We start from the raw sequence: 23,809 nt of genomic DNA, 5'->3' as shown, positions 1-23,809 counted from the left end.
CTCTACCCTGCAGAGAGACACAGAGTGAGTGTAGCCCAACCCACCACTTTTTAGGTCCCATCAATCTCTTTCCTAGGCTCACTCCTGATAATGGTAACTGACCCTTATGGTGTTTACTTTACCAAGTTCCTTGTACATTTTTTAACTTTATTAAGTCACTTCATCCTCACAACAATTCTCTGCAATAGGTGAAAGAATTAATACATGGGGAAACTAAGTAATCTGTTTAAGGCCAAAGAGCTCAGCAATAGGAGAGCTAGGAATTGGACCCCAGCAATCAGACTCCAGACTCCTTCCTTCTGTGCTCTAAGGTCTCTCATTTAATTTATGTTTTCTTTGTTTCTTGAACCTTTCAACAACGTGGTCATCCTTCTTACCCTCATGTAAACGTTGTTCAACCTAGGGGACCTGGGTGGTATAATCGGTTGGGCATCCCATTCTTGGTTTCAGCTCAGGTCCGATCTCGGAATTGTGAGATCAAGCCCCACGTCTGGCTCTGTGCTCCGCGCGGAGTCTGCTTGAGTCTCTTTCTCCTCTCCCGCTGCCCCTCCCTGCTGCCTCCCTCCCTGTGTGCACATTCTCTCTCTCTCTCTCAAATAAAAATAAATAAATCTTAAACATTGTCCAACCTATTAGGGTTTCAGGTATGGACCAATCAGGGTGATAAAGAAGGGAAACGTCCTCTCCTTTTGTGATCACCATACTTCTATTTGTGGAGCCTAATGTCTCATTTATTATGGCAGCCATAGTCAGGGAAATCCCTAGAACTTTCCTTCACATTAACTATAATACATTTCTTTCTATCCTACATGCTACAGTGATGCTTATTTTGAACACACAATGACAGAATGTTCCATCTTATCCTATTTTATATATATATATATTTTTTTTTCTTTAATTTGAGGCCTGTGTGAAACTCTTAAAATCTTAGTTTTGTCATCTAAGGCATCAGGTGCCTCTTCCAGCTTTATCTACGGGCCTGAAGTAGTAAAAGCAACATCTGTCATGCCTGTCACACATTAAGTTCATCCATTACCACCTTTAGGCTCTGAGAGAATGTAAACCAGGAACCCTATAACATCTGGATGCCAGATGAGTAAGGGACCAGTCATTCCAGTCTCCTTGTAATCTGGCTTATCTTTTTCTTTATAGAAAGCCAAACACTTATTAGTTTACACGACACTCAAGATGCTTTGTGTATCTCTGCAGAGTAGAGCCATGACCAGTGAATCCAAATTACAGGAGTAAGATTTGGGTTCAATATGAGAAAAGGAATCTATGGAAGACATTTCAGACAAAATGGTGTTTGAAAAAGCACGATTTCTAAAATGTCCATGGTTGGACAAACAGGACTCAGGCAGGAGCATTTGTCTACATGTGGAGGCAGTGTAGAGAGTGCGAGGAAAGAGCTCGTTTGCTTTCTAGTGATCAGGACTGGACGCTTTGGAGCTGGACTGCATCAGTCCAGATCCCAGCTCTGCCAATTGCCGTGCTGAGACCTTGCGCAAGTCTCTCCAGTCTCCATGTCACACTCGCCTTGCTTGTAAGGTAGGCATAATAATAAACCTACTTCGTAGAATTGCTTTTAAGTAAGCTAGTAGACCTCAGACATTTTAAGTGGGGCCCGATGCATGGGAAGTAGTCAATAATTGCTACTTATTGCTACTTTTCTAAAGCTCCCGGGTTGAATCGGGCCCACTGCCTGTTTTTGTAAAGAAAATGTCAAATTGCCAGACTCGTTTGTTTGCATGTAGTCTGTGGCTCTTTCCTGCTAGAATGGGATAGTTGTGACAGAGACTCGAAGGTCCACAGAGCCCGCCAAATTTTCTATCTTGCCTTTTACAGTAAAAGCTTGCCAACCCCCATTCTACAGGATAGAGGAAATGGACTTCTGACCTTCATCTGTTGCTTCTTTGTCTTGAAACCTTGGACAAGTGACAGATAATTCTCTGGCCTCTGCTGCTCGGTTATAAGACTCCTCCTCAAGAACACATCTGTGAAAAATTCCGTCTTGGAGATCCTATTAACATTGGCATTCATTGGCTCAACAGTTCCATGTTTGACAAGCTGGACATAGTGTTAACTGCTTGGATATAGATGTGAATACCAAGTTTTCCCTTTTTCTAAAGCTACTGAGCACTTACCACGTGCTAGACACAGTTCTGAGCCCTCTGTGTGGTTTAGGTCATTCGATCCCCCAGCAACTCTGGGAGGCCGGCACTCCTGTTTATCCCCATTTTACAGATGGACAAATGGATGCTTTGAAAGATTACGGAAAGGTAACCTCCCAGTTAACTGCCTGCCATAGGCGGCAGAGACAGGATTTGAAACTATGTAGTGTGGCTCCAGAGTCTAGAGTTTTAACTTCTACTGTAAAGTATTCACTCAACTTTGAGGACCTCATGCTTCCACCAGAGAGACCTGTGTACAGATAAAGAACTGTGATGTGTAAGTGCTCAAACTTGTGTAAGATCATGAGCACAGTGCCTTGCATGGCATAAGCCATCCTCATAATGTTTATGTCCTGATGCTGCTGATATCAGGGGAGGTCACAAGGCCTGGTTGGAGCTTAAGGCAGGCACATCGGGAAGACTTAAGTAGGAGGTTTTACCTGAACTGAGGCTTGCAGAGTGTAGAGAGGAAGATTTTTCCAGAAAGGTGTCCATGCAGAAGAAACCACATGTGCAAAGAACAAAGGCAGGAGAGAGCAAGCGTGGCATGTTCAGAGAATGAAAGAGAATTTCTTTATGGCTGTGTGTGAACTGTGAAGACTGAGAGGTAATCAGTCAGCTGAGATGACAACCAGAGGTGGACAGGAGCCAGCTTGTAAGTGGCTCTGTGTGAACTGGGGACAGACCCCAGTCCTCCAGTGTGTGTCTCATTCAGAGCAGTGCCCTGTATTTATCTATTGGTCTGATGTCACCACCCCACCCCCAACACACACTTGTACACCTCAGTGCGAGCCCCTCAAGGGCGGGCACCCAGTCTGCCTTGTTGACTGGGACACCTCCAACACTCAGACCCTGCCCATAGCAGGAGCTCACGGAATGTTTCTTGTGTGAATGGATGACCAAACCAGTCAGTGTGTTTCTGAGTGGTGGTAGGACTCATGGGATAGGATACTCTCCTTGGGTCTCTGGAGGCATCTCTGGGGGCAATAATCTTACTTCATTGAAGAATCAGGCAGATTACATTGAATAACTGTACTATTTAAATAGGGTAATTTTGAGATAGATTTTTAATAGGAGGCCAACAATTACTTAGCAAATTCATAGCCAGTTTATCTTACTCCTGATGCCACATATTAAAACTCTGTACCCTCTCCCAGAATGTCCTTATGACTTCAAGAGAGCCTTTGGGTCATCCTTCAAATGTCTCTTAAAATCCTACCTGGAAGGGCCCCTTTCCCCTGGCAGAATGGAAGAGAATTAAATATTGGTAAGTGAATGAGAATAATGATTCTTCTAGGTAACTCTGCCAAACCAAAGAAAAAGTAACTTGAGTACATAATCTCAACATAGACTTACTGTCATATTTGACAGATGCCCATAGAGGTAAAAAGTCACAAGATACGTCTACCTAAGACTAAGAATGTGCCATACATTTTAATAGAGCAGTTTATTGGTGAAGATGCAAACAGCAAGATGAGGTAAGAAAAAGCCTTTTTTTTTTTTTTTAATACTGTCAGAAGAGGCAGCTTCCCAAGAAATTATAGAATGTTTGAAGGATAGGGACTTTATTTCCCTCCCTTGACAGGTAAGGAAAATGAGGTCTGGGAGGGGCAGTGACTTGCCTGGGGCTGGAGAGCTAGTTAGTGGCAGAGCTGAAACCGTAACCCTGGTCCCCGACTCCCACGGCCAATTCTCTTTCCACTTCATGACTCCGCCTCCCGAGAGGTTAGCTATACCCTCCAAGAAGCTTGCATTCCTTCTTTCATCATTTCTTGGCCTTTTTGGAAATACTGATGATCTCCTTCCGCTCTTTTCCTCCCTGAGATGGCCTAGGAAAATGCCATGAAGGGAAAGTCTTACATGGCATTTTGTCAGCAAATCCCATTGTCGCCAACGTGTCCCCAACTTGAAGGGTTCACCCGAGGTCCGGATGCCCAGATTTCTTGCCTCCAGCTGGTCCCCTCTCGCCTTAATCGCATTAGAAAATGCCCATTTTGTGTTCAGCTCCCCCAGGGTAATGAAATATTTCTTTTCCTTCCTGTAATCTGGAAATCCTTTTTTCTGTTGTTGTTTTTGTTGTTATTTTTAAGAAGAAGACTTGCACGTGTCAGGGACTTGCTGGCTTCTCAGAGCCTGGTTGGAGAGCTGATTGGATTTGCCTCAAGCATTTCCTCATTAGTAGCCTGTGTGTGCTTTTCCTTTCAAATGTCATCTGGCCTCCTCAACAAAGATTGAATTGTGGCAACTTGGGGCCTTTGCAAACTTGGGCTCTGCTGAAGCTTCTTTTGAAAGCTTCACGAGGGCTCGCGCTTGAGATGACAAACCAGAAACATATTGAAAGTGGCTTGGTGGATTATCGGTTTGAAGACCACTCCTTACAGCTGTCCTCGTTGGCGGGTTTTGTTTTTTTTTTCTGTTGTTGTTGTTTTTTTTGCAAGTGAAGATTGGAATTTTAATTGCTCAACCACAGTTTTTAATTCATGATGCCCAGAAAGGGCATGGTTTATTAATTAGTTCTGATTATGAGCACCCTGAACTGGGGCCTGGCTGCTGCTTGATCAGTTTCAACAGCTCTTTGCCTGAAATTACTGTCTGCAAGCACATGGAGGTGTAATTTTGCAAACACTAGCTGCTCAGTTCTGCCAGGTTGAACCCTCTATTATGCATACATATTACAATGTCTTAAAAGGCATTTATTGAAATGCCATAGTTTAATAGTTTAGGCTTACAAAATCAAGCTCTCTTATGTTCAGGCAATAGCCACTTAATTGGATGTTTTCTCCCAGTGCATAAAAATGTTGGCTTAGATACACACACATACACACACACATTCAATTAATTTTTTTAAAAAAGTGTGAGAAACAGTATTATTTCGTCGTTAAAAGCAAGAACTGTGGAGCCAGGCTGCCTGGATTTGACTCTCACCTCAGCCTTTTCTAGCACTATAATCTGGGGCCATGACTTAACCCTTTCCTGTCACTGCGTCCCTGGTAAAATGAGGATGATTGCAGTGTTTGCATCCTAGGATTGTTGTGAAGTTCTAATGAGTTAGTACACAAAAAACACTTAGCAAAGTTCATGGAATCTAGTCATTGTGTTGTTTACTGATCTCTCCAATGCATTTATTTGTACTTATGTGTTATAAAATCTAGCTGTGGTGGGCTTGACAGAATTGGGGGTATCTTTGTGTGGTAGAAACCGAGAGTTGTCCCCTAATATCTATTCTCTTCTTCTTCACAATAATAGTATTCCTTTCCCACCAGTTTTTAGCTGGATTGGCACCAGGTTGTCCAGAGTTAAGAGTAAAATTTCTTTTCCCTTTAGAAATGGCCCTGTGGCTAAATTCTGGTCGATGGTTTGTAAGCAGATATAGTGTGTCAGCTTCTGAAAAGTGTTCTTAAGGGAGGAAGCATGGTGTGTCCTTTACTTCTTCCTCCTTCCTGCTGATGGGAATTTGGTCATAATGGCTGGAACTCAAGCAGCCATCTTGGGTTATCAGATGGCAGGCTAGAGATGCAGAGCAGGAAGGGTGCAGAGGGCTGAGCCCCTGACAACTTCAGGGAGCAAAGCTGTCCTGGCAGCCCTTTTCATTTGCTCTAGACTATTAGTAAACGAAAAATAAACCTATCTAACATTTAATACACTGTAATTTGGGACACCTATTGCAGTCAAATCGGTCTTTGTGTAACACTTTACCCTCTCTGAATTAGACCATCCTCTCAGTATTTTGATTGCAAGGTATAGAAATCTCAAGAGGTTAAGGCACAAAGAACCAAGACAAGGTTTCACCCATGTTTTCTTTTAGAGGCACTGCTTTACCACACGCAGGTGTGGCCACACTGTTCTCACTCTCTGCTTGAGGGGAGAAGGGACTTAACCTCAGGCCTCAGTTGGTGATTTGAGAGGGACAGCTCAACAGTAGAATTATGTTCATAACTGATGACCCAGCCTTGTAGCAAGAAGGGATATTCTGACAATTTTATTACTTCCTCCGGACCAGAAATTGTGGGCCCCTGGAGAAATCCAATGGCAATTTTCTGTTGCTTTCTTTGTTATACACAAAAACAAATTTCTCCATTTTCTTTTTTCTATACATATCAACAAAAAGCAAGACTCCTGAACAAAGGGGCTTTACACAGGGATGTGTTGACGTTACCTGTTCTTCCTCAAGACTGATGTGGAAACGGTTCAGTGATTTCAGCATATCTTGTTCAGGAACAGTGATGATAATCTCTTTGTTTCCTTGTTGTTGTTGTTTTTTCCCCTTGAAACTGCAAACTTGTTTTCTGGTAGTGCCAGAAATCCCTGGACTCATTTGGAGATTTGGCTGAATCTTCCTCAAAAAGCTAGTGAGAGGGGGAAGTGATATCTGAAGTTCTCAGAAGAAACATGGATTCTAAGGAGAGGCTTAGCCTACCTGCAGTTGAAAACAGGCTGACCTTTTATTTCTCTTTGTCTGGATGGGGAAGAGCACAGGTATTATTTATCAAAGTTTAGTCAGGTTTCTTGAAGTCGTTAGTTGTTGTCTTTCCCTCAGGAAAATCCTTAGCCTCTGCCACATTCTGTCTTTCCTTCTGGGGCTCCAGTTAGACATACATTACACCTTCTCACTTCATCCTCCACATCTCTATTCCCTGTTTTCCATTTTTTAAATATTTTTGTGCTACATTCTGTAAAATTTCTTCTGAGCTACAGTTAACTCACTATTTTCTTCTTTGATATGTCTACCTATTGAAGTTTTAATTCTGGTTTATTTATTATAATTATATATTATGTAGCAATAATTATTATTACGGCTACTACTACTACTAGATATTCCATTTGGTTATTTTACCAATCTGTTAGGTCACTTTTAAGAAAGTATTCTTTGGAAGGGCACCTGGGTGGCTTAGTCATTTGAGCATCTGACTCTTGATTTGGGCTCAGGCCATGATCTCAGGGTCGTGAGATCGAGCCCCACATCAGGCTCCATGCTCAGTGGGGAGTCTGTTTGAGATTCTCACTTTGCCTCTCCCTTTGCCCATCCCCCCCCCACTTGCTCTCTCTCTCTCTCTCTCTCAAATAAATAAATAAAATCTTTAAAAAAATATTCTCTGGAGGATTCTTTCAGACTTTCATTTGTTTCTTTATACATGATAAATTTTATTGGTTGCTTTGTAGTTTGTGTTGGGACTGTCACTGCTCTCAGTTATGTTTACTAGTTCTTGCTCATGCTACCTCGTTCTATGTAAGCAACATTTTCTTAGATTTTATGCTGTTCATTGACCTTGAAAGTGATTCACAGGGACTCTTTGAAGTCTAGGATGAAACTGCCTTCCTCCAGAAGGGATTTGCATTTGATTTTGCCAGTCCCCTAGAGACTCCTCTGGCTTGGGACCTCCTTAAACTAGGTGTAAAATTAACTCAAGACTCACATAACCTATTCACTTCCCTTCCGCCTTTTCCAGGCTTCCATTTTTTTTCAAACGGGACAATTTTTTTTTTTTTTATCATTACTCATGGACATCACAGTCCTTAGCACATGATGAATGACTGATGGATTTTGGATGAATGAATAAATCTTTAAATGATCATCCCTACCTTGTTAACTTATTTTCTCTGTCTTTATTTTCAGTTGGTCAGTTAAAAGGATTACTGTTTTGAATATCATTTCCAGTCCTTTCTTCCAAGGCATTGCTACATCTTCTCTCCTTCATAAATTCCCCAAGTTCTGTGTTGCACAGGAAATGGTTACTTGATAAATATTGCTTCTGGGCTAGGACTTGCCATACTCCCCATGCTTCTGCCCATGAGGGGATCAAACCACACATTTCTGGGACTCCTCACTCTTTCCATGGGTATTTTGGGTACAGCTCAGGGTACCTCTGGCAGTAACTCCCTATGGCTCTGTAATTAGTGGATCTACCTTTGATACCTTTTCTCTTTAGTACACCTGATTTCACTTCGCCAGAGTTCTCTCTAAGGTGACCTCTGATTCTGTCATTCCGTCACTCATAGACCAAGACCACCATGGCTATCGCTGCTGCCTATGGAATAAAGTCCAAACCTATTAGCTTGTCATTTTGCCTCCCTTAGCTGGGTGGGGTAGCCAGGTTTCATGAAAGAATGTGATCTCTGGGAAGTCAAACTCCAGCTCCCCTGCTTACCAGCCACATAAACGAAACTTCTGTGCATTATTGTGCTGATGTGTAAAATACTACTAGTCTTGCAAAGGATAATATATGTAAAACTCCTAGTGCCCATCAGAATAAGAATAGCCCTCCAAGACATTTCTTTTTAGCAGAGTCTGAAAGGAATAGCAATTTATTCTTTTATTGGTTGTGCGTACGTGGATACTCAAAAAGTGATAGATCCCTTACCCATTTTTTTTCCTCTGGACCTTAGTTGTCTTATAAACTAAGACAACTTGAAAGGTCATTTTGAAGCTTAAATGTGGGAAGATCTGTAAAGCACCTGGTTCCATACATCGTTAGGTATATAATAAATATCCATTCTTTATTCCCCTTCAAATCAAGGTCCAACTTTCCTTCCTTATGGGACTGCAATATGATTTGTAAATCAGAGTGTATTATATAAGAGAAGGACTGTTATTCCTATCTCTACTTTTTAAAGTCCTGTCTACCCTTTAAGGCCAAGTTCAAATGACACCTACTTCATGACACATCTCTGGATTCTCACTTCCACCACAGTCGTCCCCTACTCCATCTGGAAGAATAATACAACCAAAGGAGAACCTTCCAACCATCTCACCTGATACTTGAATTTCCTGCATATAATAAGTACAAGTCTATAATGTACAAAGCTAAGCAGTGTTCCAGCTTCTACTAAAACATTTTTAGAGATAAAAAAATTCAGGGTCTTCAAAACAGGTCTATTTACTCCAGCTTTAGACAGCTTCAATCTGTCCCCCTAAATTTTCTGCATTTGTTCTCAGGTATGTTTGTGTTCCTCTGTAAATATATTGCCCACAAATAAACAATATTCCTTAAAATACACTGTCCATGAATGCCCTTTCTTCTGTAATAGCAGCTTGTGCTAACAGGTTTGTGGCAACCGTGGGGCTGTTTTCTCCTAATTGCACTTAAACTCAGTGAAAACCCTGAAATCTTCTTTTCAAATATGTGTTGGAACTAAATGACATCTTGAAGTAGGCTGTTTTTGATACCTTGGTCAAGCTCCCTAATATCTGTCCATATTGCATATGCATCTTGCTGTGTTTGGCTTTATGAAATTGCTGTGAACCTAACTTGTCACTCATTCTCCTAGATTCAGTTTCCTTGTGAGTTCTTCCAACATACTTTGTTCCCATCATAACACTCAGCTCGTTCTGCTTTGTGCCATAGTTTATGTATTTGTATGACGTCGCTGTCTTCGGTGGGGTTCCCGAGACGCAGAGTCTCTGTCTGGGGGATCAAGCAGCAGCCCTGTAGCTTCCCAGACTTGCTGGCTTCTGTTGGCTCAACAGCTGTTTTCTGGAACAGGTGGGCAGCTGAGAGTTCTTCTCAGCCAACACACAGCATGTAGGAAATAGGTGCTCAGGCTGGTGGAAAGGATCAGAGGAGACCCAGCAGCATCCACTATAGTCATCCATGGTTTTGAATTCTTGAGTATGGAAGCTACCTGTTGTTTATTTTTGTAGTCTCTGTAAACCTGGCCCCATGTCTTGTGTGGTAAAGGTGTTAGTTTGTGGACTTGAATCATCCGAGACCTAGAGTAAACGTCCTACAGTTTGTACCCATTCCAGTCCACTGCCATTTGTGATAACAGATACCAGTAAGGAACTTAGCCAGATCTCCTCCCCCAAAGCAGTACAGAACCAAACTGTGAGTGACAGAGAGAAGGATATGGAGGTTTATGTTGCACGTTCCAAGAATCTAGTTGCCTTGTCAGTACAAAAGCTGTAAAGGCAGAAGAGGCAAATAACTTCTTAAGACCAACAAACACATCAAAGAGCAGACTTTCGGTCTGCTCCACTCAGGTCTGGAACTATTTTTGTTTTTTAAAAATTTTATTAAAGTAATAGGCGCATATTGGCTAAACATTAAAATGGTATAAAAGGGTAATTGAATAGTATAGTCTGTCTCTCCATCAGCTTGACTTTTATTTCCAATCCCCAGAGCTAACTGCTGTTAACATTTTCTTATGTTCCTATCCAGAAATAGTTGTATACATGCAAGCCTTTGTATTTATGATTTAGATACAAAAGAATGCAGTATGTGTACTTCTACCATTTTTTTAAACTAAAAATAGATCTTGTAGGTCTTTCTACATCAACACACCTGTATCTATCTCGTTTTAAAAAATGACTGTAGAGATGTCTTACAGTTTATTATTTTTCTGACAGACATTTAGGTTGGTCCTAGTTTTCAGCTCTTACAGAAGGTATTTTTGCTCCTACAAATTTTTTCCATTGCAAAATAAGTATCCTTTTATGTGAGGGTTTGTTTTTTGGTTTTTGAGGTTTTTTTGAGTATATGTTCTTAGTACTATTAGCTTGAAATTCCTGTTCTGCTTCTGAATAGGGACATGGTTATGGAAGGTGGCCGCCAGATTCCATACTTCTGTATTGAACAGTTATGTGCCTTTAAGCCTAAGTCATGCTTTCTCCTTCTCTGCCCATTTGTTTTTCAGCCTCTTCGCTAGAATGCAACTTAAAATCAGAAAAGATAAAAGTTGTCATCGTTGAAAAAAGCTGAAAGTAATTCTCAAGTTCAGGTCATCGTAATAGCAAGTTCTAAATACCACTTCGGTATAGAATTTAAATAACAGGAAAACTGTTTTGAGAGGAACAGAAATTGTGACTGTTGTTCAGAATTTAAGAGGTTCGGTATTTAAGAGCTCATCTCATGCAGGTTTCAAAAATGCCATCGGACTTTCCAGAAATTCAGCCGCGATGTACTTTAAGAGCACTGTTGTTGTCTTCTTCGTTGCAGTGAAGTACATGCGAGAAGCCACACCCTATGTGAAGAAAGGCTCCCCAGTGTCAGAGATCGGCTGGGAAACGCCTCCGCCCGAATCCCCTCGGCTGGGGGCCGGGTCCTCAGACGCCCTGTCATCACAGCCCTGCTCCTTCCACAGAGACCGGAAGTACATCCCCCTCAAGATGTGCTACGTCACCCGGAGTCTGGCCTCTGCTGACCCTGAGAACAGGTAAAGAGGGCCAGGGGTCTCCACATCTCAGCCACGTGTTGGCCGCTGAGTTGCGAGGGCTGTGCTTGTGTTCTCCAAACACTCAGCAGTTTCCAGAGAAAAGCCTGAAAGGGCCCAGCTGAGATAATGTGTTCAAGCCCGGCCGGCCTCCCTCCCTCTCTTCCTCCATGCTTCTTCCTTTCTTTTATCCTCATGACTAATCTGTGTGCTGAGCTTTGGTTCTGGGAAGAGCTGAAGAATTGGAGTCAAGATCCTAAGTGTCTTCCCAGGGTCTGCCATTGCTAGTGTACCTGACTTTGGGCAAGTTTTCTCAAACCGATAAACCTCGGTTTTGTCGTCTGTAAAATGGGAATAATTGAAATAGCTATCTTGTTGAGCTGGACATCCACGTGAAGTGCTTAGTACAGGAAAACCTTCAGGAATATAAGGTACAATAATATTTATTATTAATATTAGGTGGTAGTAAGCACATCAGCCCCCCCCCCCCCGAACCTTGGTGCCCTCAATTGTGTACTTGGAAGATTCCACGAGAGGATCCTTATGCAGTTTTCTTCTCTAAGCCTCTTTTTATGCTCAAGAGAGAAAAAGGAGTGGCTTTGATCCAGCCCTGGAGTGCTATTTCTCAAAGTCCATGCATGATTTCTCACGCCATGGGAGAGATATATCACCCAGTCCATGGTGATTACAAAGAGCTTAGCAAGACAAGCAAATATTTGGGGTCTCTGTTCCCCCAGATATCTTACTTTAACTCATCTGAACAGAAGACATCTATTTGGAAGGAAAATAAGAGATGTGGAGGAGAGGGAGAGGAATTGAGCCAGCAAATGGGGAATCTTGGTGATCTTGGCATCCGCATTCAAATGCTAAAAATAGGGACAGCTCTACTGGCCCTTATTTGTAACATGTGTGGGACAGCTGCAACCCACCCGAGTAGGATGTATTTGGCTACGTTCTGAGTTGCTGATGGGGAAAAGCCAAAGGGAATAGGGACAGGGAGGAAGCTGCGTCCTTGGCTCAGAGCTCAAAGCTTTTATTCATTCTCTTCCTAATAAGCTCGCTCTAAGGAAGCCGCTAGCCTTTCTGACTCCAGCAGCTGCAGGATCTAGCCTGCTCCCCTCCCATACCAGTTATGTCTGCCCAGGGATCAGAGCTGCAATTGCAGGAGAGAGAGCGGGGAGTATCGGCCAAAGAGGAGGCAGAGCGGGCGGACTGGAAAGGAGGCAGAATTCTGCCATGAGCCCCTCCAAACTCGATTTCTGCTGATTTCCTGGGCCTACAGTTAATATTCTGGTTATGCTGGGCTTGATCTTTCCTGCTCTCTAGGCTACCCAACCAGACAAGTCCTTTCTTCCAAGAGTCTGATGTCTGAGGTGTTAGATCTGGTGAATTCATAATTTATCGAGTGCCTATCTCGTGCTGGACATTATGCCCATTAATTCAGACCCGAGACTGCCAAGTGGCAGCCGACAGGTATACCCAGCCCACAGATATGGTCTGTCTGATGTTGTAAAGAAATTTGAATTGCACTGAATCATTGGGAAATTTCACATTAGAAAGCCAGATTTCTGCTTTTCTAGAACAATGGAAAGATCTGGTGAGATTATTAGGCCCATGTTGCTGCAGGCAGGTTTCCAATCTGTACGAGTCCAGGAGAGGCTTCTCCTTGTACAGGGGAATGGACTCTCCACGTCACTCCTATTGCTGAACACTTGGGGGGGGTTCTATTAGCTACCTGCCTGGTCCTTCACATTTCCTGCCTAGTCCTTGAATCTATAACCCTGCTTTGTCCTCTCAACAGCCCTCTGAGTTTCACTTTGTCCCCATTCTGTAGATAAAAAATGGAGGCTCAGGTCTTATATAAGTTCCAAACATCATAGAGCTAATATATGGTTTTGCTGGGTTTCAAATGCAGGCGTATAGTGTGGGTAACAGTGTCAATTTGTCAATACCAGAAAAATGCAGAGACTAGAAAATATGGAATATTGTAGAAGAGATTCATGCCTGGGGAGAGCGTTTAAGTCGATGATTTCTAGGCTGTGGACTACATGCTATAACTTCCTCCTAATCACCAAATTCTGTTTTAAAGAATATTTTAGAAGACATCAGGTCTTAGTTCAAACATTGAAGACTTCATCTGTCAAGCCAGAAGAGGGAATGCATTTTGAAACTTTTATATCCGTGGTCTTCAAGTCCACCATTGATGAGGAGGTGCAAAAGAGCCTGTCCTGCCAAGGTGTGAGGACCACAGGGCAGGACTGAAAATGGGCATCCAGCTAAGCCAGAGGGTCTGGAGGGGACTTAAGTCCAGACAGACCCAGAACTGTGGATAATGAGATTGACCTTTGACAATGTACATGTGTATTAAATCACTATGCTATACACTTTAAAGATCTTAAAATTTTGTTAATTATACCTCAGTAAAGCTGGGGGGAAAAAAAAGATCATGGTTTTAGGTGACTCTTCACCCTGGTGGAGAAAGAGAAGAAAAGGAAAAAGGAAACAAATATTTTACGGAACTCTGGTTACGTGCTGGGAAGAGTACAATGTACCAGTCAGAAAGGTGGACTCCACGAAACCCAGCTGGGTCCTGAACCCAAGACACACCTAACGCAAAGTGATTGTAAAAGGCAAAAAGAGATGGGAAAATCATATAATGCAAATGCAAACTAATAGCACTAACAAAAGGTACCAATTTTGATCTTGATATGCGATGATGAGGTAAAATGCAGACTGAAAGCACAAAACAGGACAAAGGACTGGTTGCTGCTGAAGGCCAGAGTGCACGAGGAGCATTCATCACTTGTGGGTGTGCACCAAATAATGCAGCAGTGGCCCTTATAGTGGAAACTGTAGAAGATACAAGACAAAATAGAAATGTAGTAATAGTAGGTAATTCAACGTACTCTCCGTCCAAATGGACAAAAGATCAGTAAAGATATAAAAGACCCAAACAACATAACTTACAAGGAAGATCTGGATACATCACAGACTTTGTACACTGATAATAAGGAATACATTTCCCTTTCAAATCCAGGCAGAAGATGGACAAAATTAACTATAGATTAGCTCACCAGAAAAATGCAATAAATTTCCCGAGGTAGGAATACCATAAACAGCATTCTCTGATGGAATCAAAGTAGAAAATTATTTGCAAAAATGAAGCACAGAAAGCCTTTCTTCTTGGATTTTTAAAGGCTGTCTGTGAAATATCTCTTGGGTCAAAGGGGAGATAGAAACTGAAATTGCAGCATTTCTTAAAAGAAGAAAATAATGCATATGTTAATCATGAAAGAGAAAGAAGGAGAAAGGGAGAGTTGACTCTGCAGTCAACTAGATCAACGATGGAATCTGGGTTCTGCCACTTATGCGTGAACTTAAGCAAGTATCTCATTCGATCTAAATAACGACCCTTGGTCGTAGGTACTCTAATCTCTCTTTTATAGACAATGAAATTTAGTTCAGAAATGAGAGTTGAAACAAACGGTAGACCTGGGGTTCTAATAGGAAGCCCAGTTTCTTAATCATGATACCCTAGCTCCTTGTGACTTTAGCACCTGGCAGAACAGCTCCCCTGAACTGTAAGTACAATGGCCAGTACTTCATGGGCTCCTGGATGCTAAAACCTGAGCACCAAAGACAAATGCCATAGCATCTCGGGGCTTATCCCCTCGGTTGGTTACACACAGCTACTTAGAGTTTGCATTAAAAACTCAAATGTTCAGTTTCTCAAATAGAAAGAGGCATAGAACAGCAGGCAGGCTTGCTGCTCTTTCTGTGGAAAAGGTCACCCAGCAGGCACTGAATCTACAAGAATATGTCACTGCTAGTGGTTGTCGATGATTACAACACTTTTTAAAAAACTCTACTTCATAAACATCTCGGTGTTCATATTCAGCTCTTCGCCACCCTGGTCCAGGGCTATATCCCCCATTCTCTAGACTCTTTGGACATATTCCCTACCAGGTGCTTCGTCTCTAGCTTGACCCTTCCCCATCTTCTACCATCTGCCCTAGACCCAGCTAGCCAAGGGAGTGTGAAACACTCAAGATTTATCCATTTGCTCAGGATTCCTCCCTGTCCCTTCACTAATCTCAAAACTCCCCAGGAGTACATAAAAACCTTATGAGGTTCTGGATCTTTCCCAAGTGTCCAGTTCTTCCCCATCTCATCATTTATGCCCCAGCCACCCTTAAATAATTCACTTGCCTGACAATTTCCTAATCACCTTTTAAAATTCAGCATAGGTGAAGCACTGGTCCCACGATACCTTGTGTGTAGATCCATCCATGATGGCACCCTTTATAATGACTTGAGATTTTCTTCTTATGTGCCTACCTAGTTCTTAAAGTCATTAAGACCCTTGAGGTCTGGAACACCCATGTTATCATTTTAAAATCCCAGCTTTCTAGAACAGTGCTTGATACAAAGCAGGCATTCAAAAATATATAATATGTTAATGATAAATGGCATATTCATCTATCTGTTTTTGGTATTCTTACCTTTTCAAACTTTAAAAGAAAAAAAAACTTCCACTAAGTAGCCTTGGGAGTAAAAGAACAAATAAAAATGCAGTTCTATTCTGCCAGGCTCAGCAAACTTAAATAAACCAGAACAACCCATTAGTGAATTTTGTTCAAGTAACAAAACCAATATGGACTTACAGGGCAGCTTAAGCAATGCATTCTCTCCATGTGAGAAATTAAATTTTCACCAAGGTTATCAATACAAGAGATGAGAACAGACCTTAAGCAGTATATTTTAGACAAGGAATCTGGAAGCCACTCCTTCTGGGATCAGGGGAGCCTTGCCAAGGTGGCCATAATGGTAATCACTACTTTGCTGAGACTCCCATCTCCTCTGGGCTGTACCTAAATGGGCAGGGCTCCCCCAAGTAGATGCCCCTCTCCCCTTCTGTTCACCCAGTCTTATTTCTGATGGGGATGAGAACATCAGACTTAGTTTTTGCTCATCAAATTAAATCACTTTCTAGTCTTGGCTCCCCAACATTGCTCCCATATCACTTAGTTCTGAGTTTTAGATGTCCCAGGTACTCTAGTTACACGTTTGTAAACATGTTCATTTGGCGACCACCAGAAAGAGAGTAATCATTTTACTAGGTTAGCCTTATTTCCTCCTTTTCGCAGTGTTTGGGGGCACACTAATGTCTCCCTCACCCAAAACTTATGTAGAATTTTCAACCATAATCTTTAAACTTGGAATACTATTGAAAGGGCCCCTCCATTAGTCCATCCGGAATGAAGATTCACGCAGTTCTTCTCTCCATCTTCGCTCCACAGTAAATCTTTGCTCGTGAAAAGTGCTTCTCCTCTTAAGAGTCTCGTGAAATGTGTTCTTTCTTGGTTCTGTTTTCTTCAATCTTGGTTGGACACACCTCATAACTGAAAGTATTGCTGGCACATCATGATTGACATTGCATTTTGGAAACAAAGGGAAAATGTAAAATCAATTTACAGTGGCACTGCAGTAAGTGGACACAGTTTCAGTGTCCAAAACAGAGGCCCAAATTAACCGCCTGCTAATACCAGTGAGTAAAACTCTGGAGTTGAGGTTAGAAGATAAGAGTTTGAATCCCAGTTCTGTCATTTCGTCTCTTTCACTTTAGATAAATTACCAAATCTCTGTGATTCCCAGCTTCCTATCTATACAGTGTGCTTGCTATCCCTGACCACGTTTAACAGTTGTGATGATTTGGTGCCAGTGTAGATATCCCCTAATTCCTGGCAGCATAATGGTGCCATAAATGCAACTTTCACTCAAAATACCCTCAGTCCCGGGTACAAGGGGAGGGAGGAGGTTTTTTTGTTTTTGTTTTTTTTGACCCAGCAGAAAGAAGTTTCCAGGTCATCTCCCCAAGCAGTTGAGCAGAGATTATTTTGTAAGACGTTCTTTCACAGAGGTTTTTATCCTTTTGGGATTTCTGACTCTGCAGCAAACTCGTTCCAGTTTCCCAAGTCATGGACTCACAGAGCCTTAACGATCATGTATGTATTGAAATCCAAGTCCTCAGACCCCCCCCCCCCCCCACTACTGACCCACTACCTGCCATGACCCCACTCCACTCCGCTTTCCAGGGCTGCTTTACAATCAGCTCGAATAATACTCACCACCCTTGTTTTCAATGCCTTCCCACCCTCCCCACCCGTCCCCCCTTTATTTGGCACCTGGGAGTTTCCTTTTCTTTTTTGCAAGCTCAGTAGTACCTTAACGCCCAAACAAGCAAACTTTTCTGATTACATCTTATCTAGTATATCCAGATGTTCATAGCAGAAGGGTTTCTGAATTTGTAGACCACCATAGACTTGGAAACCTCCTCACGTAGCGAGGTTAAACTTTTACAATCACGTGTAAAACTATAATCAAACAAACAAAAAAACTGTGAGTATTATCTTTTGGATGATCTACCACTTTTATTAGAAAGTTCGAACTTCCCTCTACCACCAGGAGCACCATTTTGGTCATGCTTATTCATCTGTCTGTATCTGTCTGTCTGTTACCTCTGTCCCTTTATCTGCCTATTACCTCTATGTACTATAGCCTCTATCATCAATCTCTTCTTGCTTCTTACCTAGACAACCCCTACTGAAATATTTTTATTACTCTAGAAGTATACACATAAAAAGAGAGATGACCTTGGTGTTTGATTCAACAGCGCTCACATTCTGCTTTTGAGAAATACAGGAAGTGAAATACCTAGTAACAAGTTCAACAATTTGTTTAAACGCAGCTAGGAAGGGAAAGTTCAGAGAGGTTGGGCTAAATTAGTCAAAAATCTGAAAAAGGAAATAAAGTCCTAAATAATTGTGTTCTTCTTTTAAGTGTACATAGTTAGGCAAAGTAAGGGGGCATGGCTTTAGCATTCGTAACAGAGCTAAGAAAATAGATAAGACACTCCTCTTCAGAAGTTATTTTAAAAGAAAGTTTAAGTGTTATTAAAACAATAAAGACAGGTTAAAAATCAAATAGATCTAAAAGATTAAAAAAAAATAGTGGGTGTTGATCATTCAGTTTGTAGCCTATTTGTAAACTAATTGAGAGACTCATATCTGAGATCTGGGAAATTTTCTCATATTATGTATTTGGCAACGTCCTCCTCTGTTTTCTTTTTCTTTTTTTTTTTTTAAATTTGAACTAGGAAGATGGGGATGAATGAGAGAGACATGGTTGAGAAAGAATTTTTTTCTTTTAAGATTTTATTAATTTGAAAGAGAGAGAGCGAGAGCGCACACAAACAGGGGGAGAGGTAGAAGGAGAGAGAGAAGCAGACTCCCTGCTGAGCAGGCAGCCCCATGTGGGGCTCCATCCCAGGACCCTGGGATCATGACCAGAGCTGAAGGCAGACGCTTAACCGACTGAGCCACCCAGGCGCCCCCCTCCTCTGTTTTCTTTGTTCTCTCTTTGTCTCTGCATCCCCTGTTGGAAAGATGACCTCCTGGATTGATTTTTCTAAGTCTGTTTCTTTCTCTCTCACTTCTGTCACTTTTTTTTTTTTTACTGTATTCTTGTGACCCTTCTCATGAACATAGTGTGTTTAAATTTTAGCTATTATATTTCAGCTCTTTTCGTTCTCTGAATGTTCCTTTTTAATGGAATTTTGTTCTTGTTTTATGGATACTGTATTTTCCTCTTAATTCTTGGAGACTATTAATTAGTTTTGTTTTCTTCGTGCTCTTTGTCTCTCCTGTTATTATTTTTTTGTCTGTCTGGATCTTCACCTAACTTGCTGGAATTTTCCTCAAATGTTTGGTGATCCTTTGCTATCTCCTCGGTTTTTACACTGAGGGAGGAAGAGCCTATTGGAACCCTCGTGGGGGGAGGGGGGTTATCAGTCGGTGGGAATTCATATACAGTTACTGTTTGTCAAGTCAGCCTTACCAAGACATCTTTTCCAATTCTGCAAAATGTTGGTGTTTGGAACTTTTGTCTGGGTCCATTGAATTACTTAGGAGAATTATCCAGTCTTTGGGTGTGGTTGGTAGGAGAACACCTGGTTGAAAGCCTTCTGAGAGTCCCACCACTCAGCTTACAGACCTTACATAGGACCCTGTTTCCAGCCCTGCATCACCCTTAACTCTCTCTCAGGAGGTTCTAAGCCCCTGCAGATTGTACAGAGCCAAGGAGCTCCCACTTCTCTGGGATTCTCTCTGTAGCCCTTCAGGTTGTAATGTTCTTGGCTCCTTCTTTACTCTGCAGTCAGTCACTGGGCTGTCTGTCCTCCAGACACATACTGAGTGCTCATTCTCTGGTGGGCTTATGCGTATTTTACTGGGATCTTTTAAAGGAGAGGAGATGAACACAAATGGCCAAGCCACTATGTTTTCCCCCCAAAAGAACCCTAGCATGATTTGCATTTTTGTATACAACAGAGTGCACAAAAGGTTCATTTTAATGAGCTTAAAAACATTTTCATAGCCTTGTTATTTTTAAGAAAATCTGTTCCCTCCATAGATAAACTTGAGTATTCATCCTAATTATCATACATTTTTAATCAGTGGGAGATGAATTAGTAAGGTTTCCCTGGCAATGGTAAGCTAGTGAAAAGGTGAATTTTAACTATCTTTGGATAGCCCTGCGAAGAGGAGTTGAGGAGAGTGCTCACCAAGCATGGTTCTGTGATTTCATCAATACCCAATAAGATGAGTTCATTTTAGTTCATTCCCGTGCCTCTAAGCACCATTCCAGGAAAATCTCAGTTTCGCCTCTTCTAAGAGCATCTCAAGAGGTTGAACTTGACCATCCGGGTGCTGAGAGACTTTTGCTAATGTTGACTCTCAGCATTTAGGTCTTGATTCTTTGCTCTCAGTACATTAACTGAACTCCATTTGGTTTGCAAAAAGCTGCCCCAGGATTTTCCAGCTGAGATAATGAAGCCTCTGAAAATAACCCAATGCTATAATGCCGGCATCCTCTATTGAAGCAGGTATCACCTGCTGTGGGATGGGTAGAAGGGGGAGAGAGGGGGACCCACAGATCAGGCCCTGCTCTCCTTTCTCAACTCATGCGTGGAATTTTACTTGCCTCAGGGTGGATGGTTTGGGATACAGAGAGCCACAGATACATTTAGACAATGCCTCCTTAGGCATACAGGTCCTGTGTCTGTTGACAGATACCTTCTTTGTTCCTAAACAATATTAGGATAGGAATTTTCACATTGCTGGTCCATCCAACCTGGTTGAGATTTCTTTCATTTCTTAAATTTTAACATTTTGATGGACAGTCTTGACCCTTTGGGTTTTTGGCTAGTTCCTGAGCCACAGCAGTGGCAGAGTTCTTGCCCCGACCCAGCTCACTGTCAGGGAGGGGATGTGGGCAGGCAAGCCGGCAGTTACAGAACAGTACTCTAAAAGGCAATGCAGGAGGAAAGGATGTTCTGGAAGCTCCTTCATGGGAGCACTACCTAATCCAAAGTTCTGTTTCTGGAGGAGGATGGGGGGTGGCAATGGGGAATGATTCTCAGCGGAAGTGATGTCTGTGCCAAGATGCAAATAATGAAATAGAAGTTAGCTGGGTCCAAGGTTAGGGAAGGCAGACAGAGAGGGTATTCTTGGCAACACTGATAGTATAGGTCTAGGCACCGAGAGGAGAGAACACAGAGGTCTGTTAAAGAACTGGAAGAAGTTCCATCTCTTTGGAGCACTCCATGAGAAGAGTGTGTCAAGAGTCTGCAGAGATGGTCACGATCAAGAGCTAAGCCACGTCATGTTTGGACTTTATCCGAGGTGGGGTCTGCAGCGAGGCAATGACATCACCAAGATCCCTCTGGCTTCACGGTCAGGTGTGGACTGCAGGGGCCAGACTGGAGGATGGGGGAGCAGTCGGGGGGTTATTGCAGAAATGGAGGTAAGAAATCATCCCAGCCTCTCCTAGAGTAGAACAGGAACGCTAAAGAGAAGTTGGATGAATTAGAGAGATTTTAAGGGCCAGAATCTGCAGGATTCCTGATAAAAATGGGCTTGGAGGCATGAGGCAAAAGAAGGAGTCCGGAACTAGTCTTGCTCTGTCATCCATGGACGTAGAGCCACAGTCTAGTCATCCCTGAGCCCTGTTGCTAGATGCTTACGCTGGTGCTCAGTGAATGGGACCGAAGACAGGCACATTTTGGTGGAGGGTGGAGGTCACTAGAAACACAGGACAAGTTTCGTTCGGCCTTTGGAGATACTGCTTTGATTGAGAGTCAGAGCGTGACTGTCCTTTGACAGTCTTATGTCCCTACCTGGATTCTCGAGTTTGGTGAGAGGAGCCGCAAGTCCTGCATTTCTTTTGTATTCGCCCTCATTCTTCAAATAGCATGTAGAAATCACTGAGTAATACGAATGGCAATTGCAGTGATGTTGGTTAGGGTTGCTGGTGTCACTCCTGAAGGGTCAACTGAAGAGTGTTTAATGAAGGGACCCTTTCCAGAAGGGCAGGTTGTGTTAGCGGAACCAAAGACAGATGGATCAGCACCCAGAGATCAGCCACCGTGGGTAGCTGCTCCCACCCCGGGGACGGAGGAGCAAAGAGAGAAAGTTACTGCAGCCTGGTGAGGACTGGAGCCCTGGGAGATACCCCCTGGCCCAGGGAGGGCTGGGGGTATGGCAGTATCCCTAACCTTCCTCCCTCCTGCCGTAGGATCTCCTGTTGGTGCTTCCGATTGGCTGCACACAACCGGACCCCAGAGTCTAGGAAGCCTGAGTGACATGCATAGTAGAGTTTCACTCTTAGAGCACAGAGCAAGGCAAAGAAGGGCAGAGAACAAATCTGGAGAAGGCAAAAACAGAAACAATAAAAGTGTATTTACATTCTGTCTTTTTGTTTTTGTTTTTGTTTTTTTTAAAGATTTGATTTTATTTATTCGACAGAGATAGAGACAGCCAGCGAGAGAGGGAAACAAGCAGGGGGAGTGGGAGAGGAAGAAGCAGGCTCATAGCGGAGGAGCCTGATGTGGGGCTCGATCCCATAACGCCGGGATCACGCCCTGAGCCGAAGGCAAACGCTTAACCGCTGTGCCACCCAAGCACCCCTACATTCTGTCTTTTTGAAAATAGCTCTGATGTATATGCAAAAAGTGATAACTAATGCGAAAAAGGTGGTTAACTCGAACACTTCATTTCCTGACCTTGTTGGATAAAAACATCTTGGACAGTCCCAAATCCATATTTACAAGGTCCTGCTTCATAAAAGGTGTTATGCCCCTTCTAGAGTTTTGATCAAGATTTCTTTTTTCTTTTCTTTCTTTCTTTCTTTCTTTTTTTTTTTTTTTTTTTTTGGTAAGATATTATTTAATTTTGAGAGAGAAAAAGGGAGAGCACACCAGCAAGGGGGTGGATTAGGGCAGAGGGAGAGGGAGAAACAGGCTCTCTGCTGAGCAGGGAGCCCAACTTGGGGCTCAATCCCTGGATCCTAGAATCATGACCTGAGCCAAAGGCAGACACTTAACCAACTGAGCCACCCAGGTGCCCCAATCAGGATTTCTTTTAGCCTCAGCGATGTTCAGAGGAAAAGGCAAGTTGATTTCACTCCAGCTGGGAGCTGCAGACGGGCCCTGTGGCAGGGAGTGGTCAGGGCACCTTAGCTGAGAAATGGCTTTCGTGATGGATGGTGGTCCTCTCCTCGGAAAGCAGACGTCCAGAGAGAGTGTCCTCTTCCATTAGGACAAAGCTGGGGAAGCCAGGTAGGAGTGCTGCTGTCACTGCACCAAGCTGGTTTTAACAGTGACACTGCCGTAGCCAGGCAGAGATGACAGGAGAGGAAGGGGTCCACCTGAGCAGTAACTGTCAATCAGTGGCATCAAAACTGCAAAAGCCTTTTAATGTTAATTTTCTCTCATCTAAAATGCCAAATCATTGACCCTGAACAGACATGCTTGCCATTGGAATGTGGTGCCTTTTCTTTCCCTTAGAATAAAACCCTCTCCTCCACTTCTGTTGCAAAACACACAGTAAAGGCCAAGTAGTGCCATTTGTTTTCGTTTCCTGTGCTGTTAAATATTCGGGCAATCAGAGGATGTTTCCTCATGTTACCTGGAAACAAAACACTAGATCCAGAAGTTCGAGTTCTTGGAGCTGGTTTCTCAAGCTCTCTGGCAGTACTTTTTGTGGGACGTGTTACGCAATCTTGAAAATGATTGACTTCAGGCCAGGCCAATACGAGTTTCACTGCTAGCTTTTCTACTAATTGTCTGCGTGACTTTTGTCAATTTACATTTCTTCTGTGAATTGTTTAAATATATAAAATTAAGGTGATACCGTTTCTATGTATGTCCTGTTGTAAGGGTTAAGTAAGTTGGTACTTGCCTCATGTCTTACACCGAAGTAGGCGCTCAGCAAATGCAACCTCTTCCCGTTTACCTCTTTTTTTCTGTTCTAGAAATATCCGTTCCTCGGGAGATCACCGAAGGATTCTTTCAGTGGCATGAAGAGGCATTAAGAATTTTTTTTAGGTAGGGGCGTCTGGGTGGCACAGCGGTTAGGCGTCTGCCTCCGGCTCAG

At 42.7% G+C, this 23,809-nt stretch overlaps 1 protein-coding gene across 1 annotated transcript in view; it reads left to right on the top strand.

Annotated features, from left to right (window-relative positions):
- Positions 1-23,809, top strand: part of SNTB1 (syntrophin beta 1) — a 218,948-nt gene that overhangs the window by 84,687 nt on the left and 110,452 nt on the right. The window contains exon 2 of the mRNA XM_026495500.4: positions 11,105-11,321. Within this exon, the coding sequence (XP_026351285.2) occupies positions 11,105-11,321 (217 nt within the window). The remainder of the gene's footprint in view (positions 1-11,104; positions 11,322-23,809) is intronic.

The sequence above is a fragment of the Ursus arctos genome, unplaced genomic scaffold, assembly GCF_023065955.2.
Source record: "Ursus arctos isolate Adak ecotype North America unplaced genomic scaffold, UrsArc2.0 scaffold_6, whole genome shotgun sequence".
In the NCBI taxonomy this organism is placed as follows: Eukaryota; Metazoa; Chordata; class Mammalia; order Carnivora; family Ursidae; genus Ursus; species Ursus arctos.
The sequence above is the reverse complement of the archived record's forward strand: the minus strand, read 5'-3'. Positions and strand labels throughout refer to the sequence as shown.